The sequence below is a fragment of the Perca fluviatilis genome, chromosome 21, assembly GCF_010015445.1.
Source record: "Perca fluviatilis chromosome 21, GENO_Pfluv_1.0, whole genome shotgun sequence".
Classification (NCBI taxonomy): domain Eukaryota; kingdom Metazoa; phylum Chordata; class Actinopteri; order Perciformes; family Percidae; genus Perca; species Perca fluviatilis.
This window is the reverse complement of record NC_053132.1, coordinates 14228096-14241236: the sequence shown is the minus strand read 5'-3', so window position 1 is coordinate 14241236 and position 13141 is coordinate 14228096. Positions and strand designations below refer to the sequence as shown.

General features: G+C 43.0%; 1 protein-coding gene across 7 annotated transcripts in view; it reads left to right on the top strand.

Moving 5' to 3' along the window:
* adam11 (ADAM metallopeptidase domain 11) overlaps positions 1–13141 on the top strand; it is a 37994-nt gene that overhangs the window by 18550 nt on the left and 6303 nt on the right. For 2 of the 7 annotated variants that reach the window (XM_039789097.1, XM_039789096.1), the window contains exons 12-26: positions 114–198; positions 393–483; positions 1382–1433; positions 1770–1869; positions 2103–2174; positions 2388–2480; positions 2611–2691; positions 2782–2832; positions 2923–2986; positions 3123–3228; positions 3359–3478; positions 3927–4095; positions 4203–4317; positions 9747–9764; positions 10745–12769. In XM_039789097.1, coding sequence (XP_039645031.1) covers positions 114–198; positions 393–483; positions 1382–1433; positions 1770–1869; positions 2103–2174; positions 2388–2480; positions 2611–2691; positions 2782–2832; positions 2923–2986; positions 3123–3228; positions 3359–3478; positions 3927–4095; positions 4203–4317; positions 9747–9764; positions 10745–10920 — 1393 coding nt within the window. In that variant the 3' untranslated portion in view covers positions 10921–12769. Of the gene's footprint in view, positions 1–113; positions 199–392; positions 484–1381; positions 1434–1769; positions 1870–2102; positions 2175–2387; positions 2481–2610; positions 2692–2781; positions 2833–2922; positions 2987–3122; positions 3229–3358; positions 3479–3926; positions 4096–4202; positions 4318–8150; positions 8242–9746; positions 10266–10744; positions 12770–13141 lie in introns of those variants that run through there. The other 5 variants (XM_039789100.1, XM_039789098.1, XR_005637895.1 and 2 more) reach the window with 3 other exon arrangements.

Sequence of the window (13141 nt, the reverse complement as noted above, 5' to 3'; positions counted from 1 at the left end):
CATCTTCTCTTTCCCCTCCTCCTCTTCTTCCTCCATCTCTTCCTTCTTCTTCTTTGTCTTCTCCTCCTCCTGCTGTGCCTATTATTATAAAGGTCTCCCTGTCGTTACTACAGTGGGAGGACGTTCATGAGCAGCCGCAGTGAGGCGGCCTACATCGGGGGCATCTGCTCAGTCACTAGGGGTGGAGGCATCAATGAGGTGAGACTCGTGTCCCTTACACTGTATAGATTACAGAGACTGGCTACAAATCATGGTGTTTGTCCAATGAACTTCATAAAAATTGTGCATTCCCTGAAGTAATGAATCGTTTTCATGAGTCTGTAACTCAGGCAGTTTTAGTCTCTTTTCCTTCTAGTTGTTGTCATTAACTCGATTGTTATGTGTGTCTTCAGTTTGGCAGTGTGGGCCCTATGGCCATCACATTGAGCCAGAGTCTTGGCCAGAACATTGGCATGCTGAGAAACAAAGAGCGACTGGCTGCAGGTGAGACTAACGTACACTGAAGACATCGGTGGAGATCTTACACAAGCATTCATGGGAGGACAATCTCTCTTGACACAATTCAGAAACACAGCGGCGTTAAAAAAGGCAATTTGCCATACAAGGTTTTTACCGGTAATTTATATACGGTACCGGTACATTATTTGTCCTTTTTTTTTTTTTTATTCCTGCAATATTTGGTTATTTCAGCAAAGTAAGATACACTTCTAAATTGTATTGTCCTGTTATATCTAAAATATATCTTTTGAAAATGTCCTGACCAAACAAGTAGTGTAAACCTATACTACCAGTCAAACGTTTGGGGTCTTTTAGAAATTTCCATTCCACTCCATTATAGACAGAATACCAGCTGAGATCAGATGCATTGTTTTTTTTAACCAGGGCAGCAGTTTTCAGATTACATTATGTGCTTACGTAATTGCAAAAGGGTTCTCCAATGTTTTCTCAGTTAGCCTTTTAAAATGATATCAGATTAGTAAACAGAATGTGCCTTTGGAACATTGGATGAATGGTTGCCGATAATGAGCATTGTAGATATTGCATTAAAGATGAGCCACTTCTTTCTACAACAGTCGAGAACCCTTTTGCAATTATGTAAGCACATAATGTAATCTGAAAACTGCTGTCCTGATTAAAAAAACAATGTAACTGATCTCAGCTGGTGTTCTGTCTATAATTGAGTGGAATGGATATTTCTAAGTGACTCCAAATGTTTGACCGGTAGTGTATTTGACAGCACTCTTTTGATTTTTCCACTGAGAACGTGCTGCTTGTATTAAATATATCTCTGAGAAAAGAAAACACTCCACCTCTGCTGTACTAACAGCTCCCTCAAGTGGTCACAGAGTTGACCACATAAATGTTTTGTGTGTGTGTCCAGGAGACTGCAGGTGTCCAGACCCATGGCTGGGCTGTATCATGGAGGACACAGGGTATGCACTTTTTAAGTTACAATAAATGAATAGTACATTAAGAAATATTTCTCAAAATTAAAAAATAGAATTCTGTGTAAACAAAGATGGACATATTCTGCCCCGTCACTTTTTGTGAGTGAAATATGTCTCAGTAAAGCATCCAAAGCATATTCATGTAGCATGTCAAAGTTACCAAAGTACCCAACTCCATCTTTATTTGGCTGATATTAACAATATTTAAGTTGACAGGTTATCCAAATGTTTTCACACTTTTGAAGGTTTTAAACACTATTTAAAATGCGTCCAACAAATGTAACAGTGAGTCATTTCTGTACTTGTTTTTGTATCACTTAGTTACTACCTGCCCAGGAAGTTCTCTCGCTGCAGTATAGACGAGTACCTGCGCTTCCTCCAACAGGGAGGAGGCAGCTGTCTCTTCAACAAGCCCAGCAAGGTGAGAGATGGTCAGTCATCATCGGAGAGGCTCTGCTGAGGGATTTAATCACATCCAAATTCACAATACAGAGCAAATCTTCATCTCCAAAATAACATATATATATAATATTTTTTTTTTTTCTCTCTCTGTGTAAATATATATTAAATTGGTTTGAATGTATTTTCATTGTCTCTTCTGGTGATGTGCATTGTTTGACTCTATGGTTATGGTGCATATCCCCCCCCCCGTAGTTGTTAGACCCACCCGAGTGTGGGAATGGATATGTGGAGCTGGGAGAGGAATGTGACTGCGGATCACTAGTGGTGAGCACATTTGAATTAACTACTTTATTATTGTTAAATTTATTTAACAAACAGCTAAACTGTGAACTCTACTGGGGACTACGTTTATCCCACAACCCCTGTCTTTGCAGTATGTCGAATTGTAGTTGGATTGTTAAGTGTAGTCAGTTGTGTGTTCAAAACACCCTGACACTCATGATCTACAGATGTACTATAAACATCTCTCACCCATAGGAGTGTGCACGGAGTGGAGCCAACTGCTGTAAGAAGTGCACCCTTACCCATAATGCCATGTGCAGCAACGGGCTCTGCTGCAGGGACTGCAAGGTGAGCTGCTTTAATACATCACTTTAACTGGATAGTTTGTCACTGTTTCTATATGCTCTGACCTGCTCTGTTCCATCCTCTACGTCTTTCTCTTTTTCCTTCCGTCGTCTTCTATGGTTGTTTGTGATAGTACGAGCTGAGAGGGGTGACGTGCCGTGACGCTGTTAATGACTGTGACATCCCTGAGAACTGCATGGGAGACTCCAGCCAGGTACCCCAGACACATATGTTCCTTACAGAATCTAAACCTCTAATACCCACTGTGATGGTGAACTGACGGAGAATGTTCTCTCTCTTGCAGTGTCCTCATAACGTCCACAAACTGGATGGCTACATGTGTGATGCTGGACAGGTGAAGTCATACTATTTAATTAATTAATTGAATACATTTAATTAGTTAAATTGAATAAAACATATTTATCTTTTTGTCTGTCCTCTTCAGGGTCGGTGTTATGGAGGCCGCTGTAAGACCAGAGATGGCCAGTGCAGGACGCTGTGGGGCTACAGTAGGTTTGGATTGGATATTGAGCTTTATATCTCCATGTTGCATTGGCCTTTGGTTTCTATTTTCTGAGAAGAGCTTTGTAACAATGAAAGCAAGGCCACGGGTTGTCGTGCAAAGACTGTGTTCTCTCTTGTCAGACTCAGCTGATAGGTTCTGCTATGAAAAGCTGAACTCTGAGGGCACAGAGAAAGGAAACTGTGGCCCGGACTCCAGCGGTCAGGGATGGGTGCAGTGCAACAAGCAGTGAGTGAACAGCATGGCTTCATAAAATAAATTTTGATAGAACATACACATGTTGTTTTGCTTTATTAAATCTTATTCGAGTTGAGTTTTTTGTTCTTAATTTTTTTTTTTCCTCCATTGTCTCCATCAGAGACGTCCTGTGCGGTTTGCTACTGTGCACCAATCTGACAGATAGGCCGAGGTTTGGTGAACTGCAGGGGAGGCTCACCAGTCTGACCATCCACCATCAGAACAGATACATGGACTGCAGGTGAGGCAGCTTTTCTGTGGCAGCTTGGCTGGTTTCAACAACAAGTTGAAGGATTAAACAAATACAGTAGGCTGCTTAACCAAATATGGATTCCCTACATGTGGAAAAGATGACAGAATTTGAATTTGTGGATTTGCATTTTTCTTGTTTGATTTGGTAGTCACACAGAGAGTAGTCTGGCATTAGCAGACGTAGCTGTGTCAGCGCTGCAGTATGGTCTGGCTACACCACTTATCTATTCTGGAATAGAAAAAAAAAAAAAAGCTCTGGCTTGTTTGTATTTCTTTAAACCAATCACAACTGCCCTGGGCGACGGTGCCCCTGCAAAATAGATAGGAGAAGATAGCGGAAGGGGAGGGAGATGGCCAGATGTCAGGCTTTATCTCAGCAAAGTACAGTCTATAAAAAACAAATGAGGGATGATCTTATGTGACCACCGGACCTGCAGGGGTGGCCATGCAGTGCTGGATGACGGCTTGGATATGGGCTACGTGGAGGATGGGACGCCATGTGGGCCAAACATGATGTGTTTGGAGCGTCGCTGTCTCCCCGTCACCACCTTTAACCTCAGCACCTGCCCGGGCTCCTCGACCTCACGCATCTGCTCCCACCACGGGGTGAGTCTGTCACTGCTGTTTGACTTTTGCTGGTGGAAACAAAGTTTTGTGGTTAGTAAATAAGATACTGAATGCGTCCACTCAAGTTTCTCCTCTCTGTCTCGCAGACTTGCAGCAACGAGGTGAAGTGTATCTGTGATCCAGACTACACTGGGAAGGACTGTAGCGTGTTTGACCCGATCCCCATCCCCACCCCTCCAGAGGGCCCAGAGAAACACAGAGGTAACTACACTGAGCAGTTTGCCTCCACAAAGTCCTTTTATCACACAGCCACAGTACAGTTACTCTGCACCTCTGTAAAATAACCTGCTGTGACAGAAAAATATGAACAAAACAAAAGTAATTTGTTTCCTCATGTTTTTGAGAGAGAGAGAGAGAGAGAGAGAGAGAGAGAGAGAGAGAGAGAGAGAGAGAGAGAGAGAGAGAGAGAGAGAGAGAACTTGTCCATACAGGATGGGCTGAAAATTGCCATCTGCATCTCGCTACAAAACTAAATAACGCTGGGTGCCCATATATAGAGGTTTACTCCTCGACGCAGCGGGCCCCGGGTTCGACTCCGACCTGCGGCCCTTTGCTGCATGTCATTCCCTTTCTCCCCTTTCATGTCTTCTGCTGTCCTATCAAAATAAAGGATGAAAATGCCCAAAACATTTCTAAAAAAATAACGCTAAATTACTAGATAATAATTTTTATTTTGTGTAGGTTACACTAATGTTTACATGGCACACTGAATCCGATTCTAAATGAAACTTGAACAATGCCCTAAGGCTTCTGGGTGGTTGTAGTGCAAATAGTAGCAAAAGTAGAAATCACTTACATCTCATTAGCAACTCTAAGAACATTTAAAATACAAAATAGAAATATGTGAATGAAAATGGTTTAAATATATGAATTACAGCATGTTAAAGAATTTAGTGAGACACAAAATAAATAGGGTTTTTGAACCCTATGAAACAACGAGGAAGAGGTGAAGTGACCCTGCCCGGAGGAAGCCCGGGGCCCCCGTCTGGAGCCAGGCCCAGATGGCGGGCTCGTCAGCGAGCGTCTGGTGGCTGGGTTTGCCACGGAGCCCGGTCGGGCACAGCCCGAAAAAGCTACGTGGCCCCCATCTCTCCAGCCCATGGGCCCACCACCTGTGGGAGGAACCGCTGGGGTCGGGTGCGCTGCCACACGGGGGGCAGTGAAGGTCAGGGGCCTCGACGGACCAGACCCAGGCAGCAGACGCTGGCTCTGGGGACGTGGAATGTCACCTCTCTGTGGAGGAAGGAGCCAGAACTGGTGCGGGAGGTGGAGCGCTACCGGTTAGATCTGGTGGGGCTTACCTCTACGCACAGTCTCGGTTCTGGAACCATACTCCTGGATAGGGGTTGGACTCTTTTCTTCTCCAGAGTTGCCCAGGGTGTGAGGCGCCGGGCGGGTGTGGGGCTACTCACAAGCCCCCGGCTGAGTGCCGCTACGTTGTAGTTTACCCCGGTGGACGAGAGGGTCGCCTCCCTACGCCTGCGGGTTGTGGGGGAACTCTGACTGTTGTTTGTGCATATGCACCAAACAGGAGTTCGGAGTATTCGGCCTTCTTGGAGACCTTGAGTGGAGTCCTGATTGGGGCTCCAGTGGGGTGTTTGTTGTTGGACTTCTGTGCTAGTCATGGATTGTCTATAACAAACACCATGTTCGAACACAGGGATGCTCATAAGTGTACTTGGTACCAGAGCACCCTAGGCCAACGGTCAATGATCGATTTTATAATCGTTCATATCTGATCTGAGGCCATATGTTTTGGACACTCGGGTGAAGAGAGGGGCGGAGCTGTCAACCGATCACCATCTGGTGGTGAGTTGGGTCAGGGGGTGGGGGAAGACTCTGGACAGACCTGGTAAGCCCAAACGGGTAGTGCGGATAAATTGGGAACGTCTGGAGGAGGCCCCTGTCCGACAGACTTTCAACTCACACCTCCGGCGGAGCTTTTCGTGCATCCCTGTGGAGGCTGGGGGCATTGAACCCGAGTGGACAATGTTCAAAGTTTCCATTGCTGAAGCTGCGGCGAGGAGCTGTGGTCTTAGGGTCTTAGGTGCCTCAAGGGGCGGTAACCCACGAACACCATGGTGGACACCGGTGGTCAGGGAAGCCGTTGACCTCAACTGAGGAGGTAATAGGGCGGTGGAAGGAGCACTTTGAGGAACTCCTGAATCCGACTAATACGCCCTCTATGTTAGAGGCAGAGCTGGAGCATGATGGGGGATTGTCGTCAATTTCCCAGGCGGAAGTCACTGATGTAGTCAAACAACTCCACAGTGGCAAAGCCCCAGGGATTGATGAGATCCGTCCAGAAATGCTCAAGGCTCTGGGTGTGGAGGGGCTGTCCTGGTTGACCCGTCTCTTCAACATTGAGTGGAAGTCTGGGACAGTGCCAAAGGAGTGGCAGACTGGGGTGGTGGTTCCCCTTTTTAAAAGGGGGGACCAGAGGGTGTGTGCCAATTACAGGGGTATCACACTTCTCAGCCTCCCTGGTAAAGTCTACTCCAAGGTGCTGGAAAGGAGGGTTCGGCCGATAGTCGAACCTCGGGTTGAGGAGGAACAATGCGGATTCCGTCCTGGTCGTGGAACAACGGACCAGCTCTTTAATCTCGCAAGGATCCTGGAGGGAGCCTGGGAGTATGCCCAACCAGTCTACATGTGTTTTGTGGATCTGGAGAAGGCGTATGACCGGGTCCCCCGGGAAGATACTGTGGGAGGTGCTGCGGGAGTATGGGGTGAGGGGGTCTCTACTCAGGGCCATCCAATCTCTGTACGACCAAAGTGAGAGCTGTGTCCGTGTTCTCGGCAGTAAGTCGGACTCGTTTCAGGTGAGGGTTGGCCTCCGCCAGGGCATGCGCTTTGTCACCAATCCTGTTTGTAATATTTATGGACAGGATATCGAGGCATAGTCGGGGTGGAGAGGGGTTGCAGTTCGGTGGGCTGGGGATCTCATCGCTGCTCTTTGCAGATGACGTGGTCCTGATGGCATCATCGGCCTGTGACCTTCAGCACTCACTGGATCGGTTCGCAGCCGAGTGTGTAGCGGCTGGGCTGAGGATCAGCACCACTAAATCTGAGGCCATGGTTCTCAGCAGGAAACCGATGGAATGCCTTCTCCAGGTAGGGAATGAGTCCTTACCCCAAGTGAAGGAGTTCAAGTACCTTGGGGTTTTGTTCGCGAGTGAGCGTAAAATGGAGCGGGAGATTGGTCGGAGAATCGGCGCAGCGGGTGCGGTATTACATTCGATCTATCGCACCATTGTGGCGAAAAGAGAGCTGAGCCAGAAGGCAAAGCTCTCGATCTACCGGTCAACTGGCTCCTTCGCATCGAAAGGAGCCAGTTGAGGTGGTTCGGGCGTCTGGTAAGGATGCCCCCTGGGCGCCTCCTTAGGGAGGTGTTCCAGGCACGTCCAGCTGGGAGGAGGCCTCGGGGAAGACCCAGGACTAGGTGGAGGGATTATATCTCCAACCTGGCCTGGGAACGCCTCGGGATCCCCCAGTCACAGCTGGTTAATGTGGTTTGGGAAAGGGAAGTTTGGGGTCCCCTGCTGGAGCTGCTCCCCCCGCGACCCGACACCGGATAAGCGGAAGAAGATGGATGGATGGATGGATGGATGGATGGATGGATGGACAAAATAAATACATAAAAATACATAAATATAAAGCATAAAGGCTTAAACAAACAGCATATTAATGAAAAATTACAATATGAAGAAACATGAATTTACAATGTGCAAAATAAGCATCATATTTGACAATTTGCAGGCTGTCACTTGTCTGTTGTGCATCTTTAAAGGGGTATTTCACTGTATCTTTTGCCTAGGTGACAGTATTCTATATAAATGATGCAGGACATGGGGCTGAAGGATCTTTTACCACCTAGGAATCTAGCTTTCACAGATCTAAACTACTTTTTGATGCTCGACAGAGATACAAAAAATACAACACAAAAAGATAAAGTATTTCAAATTTTTGGCACTCTCACATGTTTTTCTTTCTTATTTTTTCCTCCTCACTGGTTGACTCCATCACTCCCACAGGTCCCAGTGGTACCAATATTATAATAGGTTCGGTTGCTGGTGCAATTCTGGTGGCAGCGATAGTCCTGGGGGGAACTGGCTGGGGATTTAAGTAAGAGCTCTGGCATGTCTCCATCTGTGTGTGCCTGCTGTGTTCCTCTGTCAGCTAACACACATGCCTGTGGCTCGCTGCTGAATGCTCCTCTGCTTGCTGTCTGATCCATACTCACAACCTGAGACCATGGGGGTTTATTGTTAATGCTGGTGGTGGTACGGTAGATGGGTTTCCATCTGTGGGTTTTGTTCGAGGAAGGGAGTTTGTATGATAGTACTTACAAACCCTCATTAGTCCTTTTGGCTAGTAAGCTCCTTGATGGCATTCCCATCATGGCATGAGATTATTGGCCACTTTGCTATATCTTTTTTTTGTTGTTGCTGAAAACTGTGTAGACAAGACTTTATAAGCTAAATTGGTATCATTTGTAATGAGCTAAATGCTCTTTGCTGACATGTTATGGACCAAATGATTCATTTATTTATAAAGAAAATAATCAGCAGATTCGTCCGTAATGAAAATAGTTAGTTTCAGCCATATTCAAGTATTTTCTCAACCAAAAATGCCAACCAGTCTCTGGCTCAAGCTCCTCTAATGTGATGATTTGCTGGTTTTCTTTGTTTTATATCATTGTGGATTTAAATATCTTTTGGGTTTTGGAAAAAAAAAGTTTTTTCACTGGAAAAACTGTAACGACTATTACCAGTACTCACTATTTCTAGACATTTTATAGACTCAAGAGTAATCGAAAACACACAAGTGAAACTGCAATAAACTCTCACGCTATACTGTGCATCTGTTAAAGGAGAACTGATTTTACACATCAATCTTGAGTCGGCGCTGGTTGGGTGTGGAGAGAAGTAAGTTTACCAGACCTCTGTAGCCCGCTTCTAATCTCAGTTTGAAGTTAGCAGCTCAGGGCTACATTAGCTGTACCACTGTCGGTGGTAGAGTTGCATTGTGGTTAATGTAGGCGCCAGGTTTTGACCAGGAATAGGAATACGTGGCATAATAAAACGATCTATATATTTTTTGAATCTGTCCCTTGTGAGTTTGACAGTGTTATAGGAGTGCAGTGATGCAGATTTCCTACAAACTCAAATAAAAATATGAATAGATTAATCAAGCTCTTTCCATGTTCTTCTCTGCACTACTGCATCTTCTTTCTGCAGTTTGTTTTTTTCACTCTACAATGCTGCCTTGCCTCGTGTTAGCTTTGCTGTGGCATGCCTGCAGAATGCAAAGAAACTAAAAAAGGCCTGTCTGCGACTGAAATCTTTTGCCTTAATCTCATGACTGTGTAAAATCTGCCTGGATACTGCAGTAAGTTTTTTTTTTTAGTTGCTTGGTAGTAGAGTTTCTGGATAACAAAAGATACAGAAGTTTCAAAAGCCTCTTTAATGCTTTGCTTTTAAGGCCTTGGGTTCATTGCATGTTTTTGTTTTCTGTCACTCTGCTTCTTGCGCATATGAAACAACAGTTGATGGTCTTGCCTGTCTTTCTACTTCACTTGTCACTTTTTGTCTGCTCTCTCCATTGATCCTGCCTCACTGCGGATCCAGAAACATCCGAAGAGGAAGGTACGATCCTGCCTTACAGTGATGATCCTGAAAACGTTATAATCTTGAATCACGTTCATTATGTCAACAGAATGCCATCTGTTTTATAAGAATCCTCTGCTTCTTCTCCGCTGAGCACCTTCAAGATATTTCTAAGCCCACACACATATATCCGTCACCTGCTTTAGGGCCTTTTTTTATCTAATGTTAATTTGTAAAGGGACAAGTATATAGCATGAACCAATGCCACATACCACAGCATTTTTATAGCCTATGCTACTGTAGTTTGCAATACCCTTCCATAGACAGGCCTTTAAAATACACCAAAATTAAGTCAATCATGATTTTACAATTTTATTTTAGAAAAATAACTTTATATTCTATAATCCTTGTTTCATTATTATTTGTACTGCATGTCCCATCATTAACTTGGCTGCCATTTATAGAATATAGCTGCAGTGTCGCCTTTGTAATATTCATTTCATAAGACTTTCAATAATAAAAGGTGAACGCCTCTTTTAAGTTTTTGGTTATTTTTGTTATTTTTTTATGATCGATCTGCATTACAGCTGCAAAGATGAGTCGATTAGTCAATCAAAAGAAAATTAGTCAGCAACTATTTTGAAAATGAATTCATTGTTAAGGTCATTTTTTGTCAAACATTTGATGGTTCCAGGTTCTCAAATGTGTGAATTTCCTTGTCTTGCGTTATAGTAAATTGAACGTCTTTGTGTTTTGGACAGTAAGTTGGATTCTAGGAAAATGGTCATTGAAATTTTTAACTTTTAAGTTTTCTAATGTCTTATGAAACAAACAAGTAATTATAAAAAGAATCCTTCATTGCAGCCCTAATCAGTCTTTTCCATGTTTTAATACATCTTAGCTGCTTATTGGTTCTATCAGATTCCTCACTGTTTCTCTTTCTCTTCCCCCTCCTCTTTTTCTCTTCCCCCTTCTTATCTCCTCATCTTTTTTCTCACTACATTTCTCTTTATTTCCAGATCCTCGGGTTGAGTCGTATCTCTTTGCTGTCCTGTCTTCCTTACACTGTGTCCAGTCCATTCTTAGGAGACAAAACAAAGACGTCTTGCACTTACGAGCCCTCAGACTTTTCCGATTTCCTTTTCTGATTTTATTAACGTTGTTTCAGTTTGTATTCTCCTCCTGGAAAGTCTAATTATTATTTTTTTAAACTGCGGTATGGAAGCCCTGAAGACACATTCCCACCAGATCTGAAAGGCTGTCCGGGATTGTCAGGTTCCAAAAGTTAACGACCGGTATCCTCTTTTGTGATCTTTTTTTTTTTTTGCTTCATTTTTGTCCTTGCAGGACTTACACACCCAGCCCTTAACTTAAGTGTGTTTACTCAACCTTTCAGTTTTCTTGTCCCTTCCACTGGTTACAACTGATCTTCTGCCATATGGACTGTTATTGTGCTTGTACCCCTTTAAGTGATTTCATGGAAGAAGGCCATGTACTTCTCCTAGTCTGGACTTTTTTGGGAAGCCTTCTGTTTTAAAACATATTTAACCTCATGGAGAACACACCCCTATCAGTGGTGTGACTTAAACTGCAATAGAAGTGTATAAATCACCAAATAGTGAATGTTGACATTTTATCTGTCTAGATGAGGGTTATTCTTTACATTTACATTCCACAGTAATAGCCATACTCTCTCCTCTTACGCTGCCTTTCATTATCAAACAGTAATCCATACTAAATCAATGCTTCTACATAATATGCATTAATGTATGAATGTATAGCTCAGGCCTGCAAGGAAGCTAGTTGTGTCTCTGTGTCGATGACATCAGAGTACTTTTCTGTACTACACACCAAATGTTTTATCCCGCTGTATGATAATGTAATCCACATACAACTAATAATATGCATACAAGTATGCTGAACATGGGTGCTGATGTACATAGTGTATAATAAGGTTGACTCATTTAGACAGCAGTGACTCACTGCCGCTATGAATGGAAGCACAATTCTGGAGAGAAAAGACTCTACCTGCCTCTCAGCGTAAAACTGCTCATTTTTGAAGATTTAATTATCTAAAGAGGATTTTGATCTTTGCAGTTTAGGGAAGTTTGCGCTCCTCTTGGTTTCTAAACCTGCTCATTTGGGCTACAAGAGAAAAATGTGCGAGTGTTGCCTCTGAGCAAGATTCTCAAACTGCGGAATTATGACAGATTACAGATTTCCAAACTCAGATTTAACACAGGATATCCTTCAATGACACACATACATTATAATTTGGCTTCTATGTGCTCAGTCAAGCTGAGGTAATAGTAGAAATGTCAATCTCAAATGTGCTTCATCTCTAAATGGTGTCCGATAATTTATTTCTGACGGAACAGATCCATATGATAAGCAATAAATGCTGTATACACATTTAAAAAATGTCAGAAAAATATTCTCTTTAGAATGAAGAGTCGTATTCTGCAGCTTTCGTGTGCATCACTCGCTCTGTTTATCCTCTCTGGACATCTGAGAGTCTTAAATCTTAATGGTTTAGAAGATGTCCTCCTGTGGTTGTTATTATGTACAAAGACTGCTTGAGAAGCTTGGTTTCACTAAATAACAATAAGGAACTGCACAATAGCACAGGTGCCGCAAGAGATGATCCAATTTACACTGCCAGTGAACCTGCAGTAACATTAAGGGAATATGTTGACATTTTCTCTCTCTCAAACAATAAAAAAAAAAGCTTAATGATATTCCTAATTGACAAAAAAAGATGCTTAAAAAATAAATTTTCTTAGAATTTAAAATGTCAATGTGCATCCCTTTTAATGATCTTAATTCTGTATACAAGCTGTATAAAATCTAATGCTCAAGGACAGACTTGGCTGAAAGCTCAGGTCAAACTGTGTTTACCGCCACATTGCAGTTGAACTTATCAAAGGATTTTGGCGCAACATTGTTTAGTCTCACAGGAAGGTAACCAGTATTAGTTTATAATGTAAATACTCTTATTATTGTATATTAAATTACATATTAAAAACATATCTGAATAACCGTGACTGTGTGTTCCATTGGACGTGTGTCTGTTGTATAAATCCAGTTTTTTTTAAAAGATGGTTGTTCTGCAGGATGTTTGTTGTGGAAACACTGTTTTGCTATCCGGATAGCAGTTTATCTCTTTTAGATCTGCTAAACCTCAGCCTGTTAGCATTGCCATTGTGTGCATGTTGCCATGTTAGCATTGGCATTTAGCTCAAAGCTTTAAAAGACTCTTTAATTATTTATTTTTATCACGTTCAGTGAACTGAACACACGAGTTGCACTTAACAGTTTTGTACAACATCTGCTGTTAAAATTGCTCATGAACAATTTCCGAGAAACTCACAATAATGTAATAGTTCTATTAACATGTAATTAAAATATGACCCTGT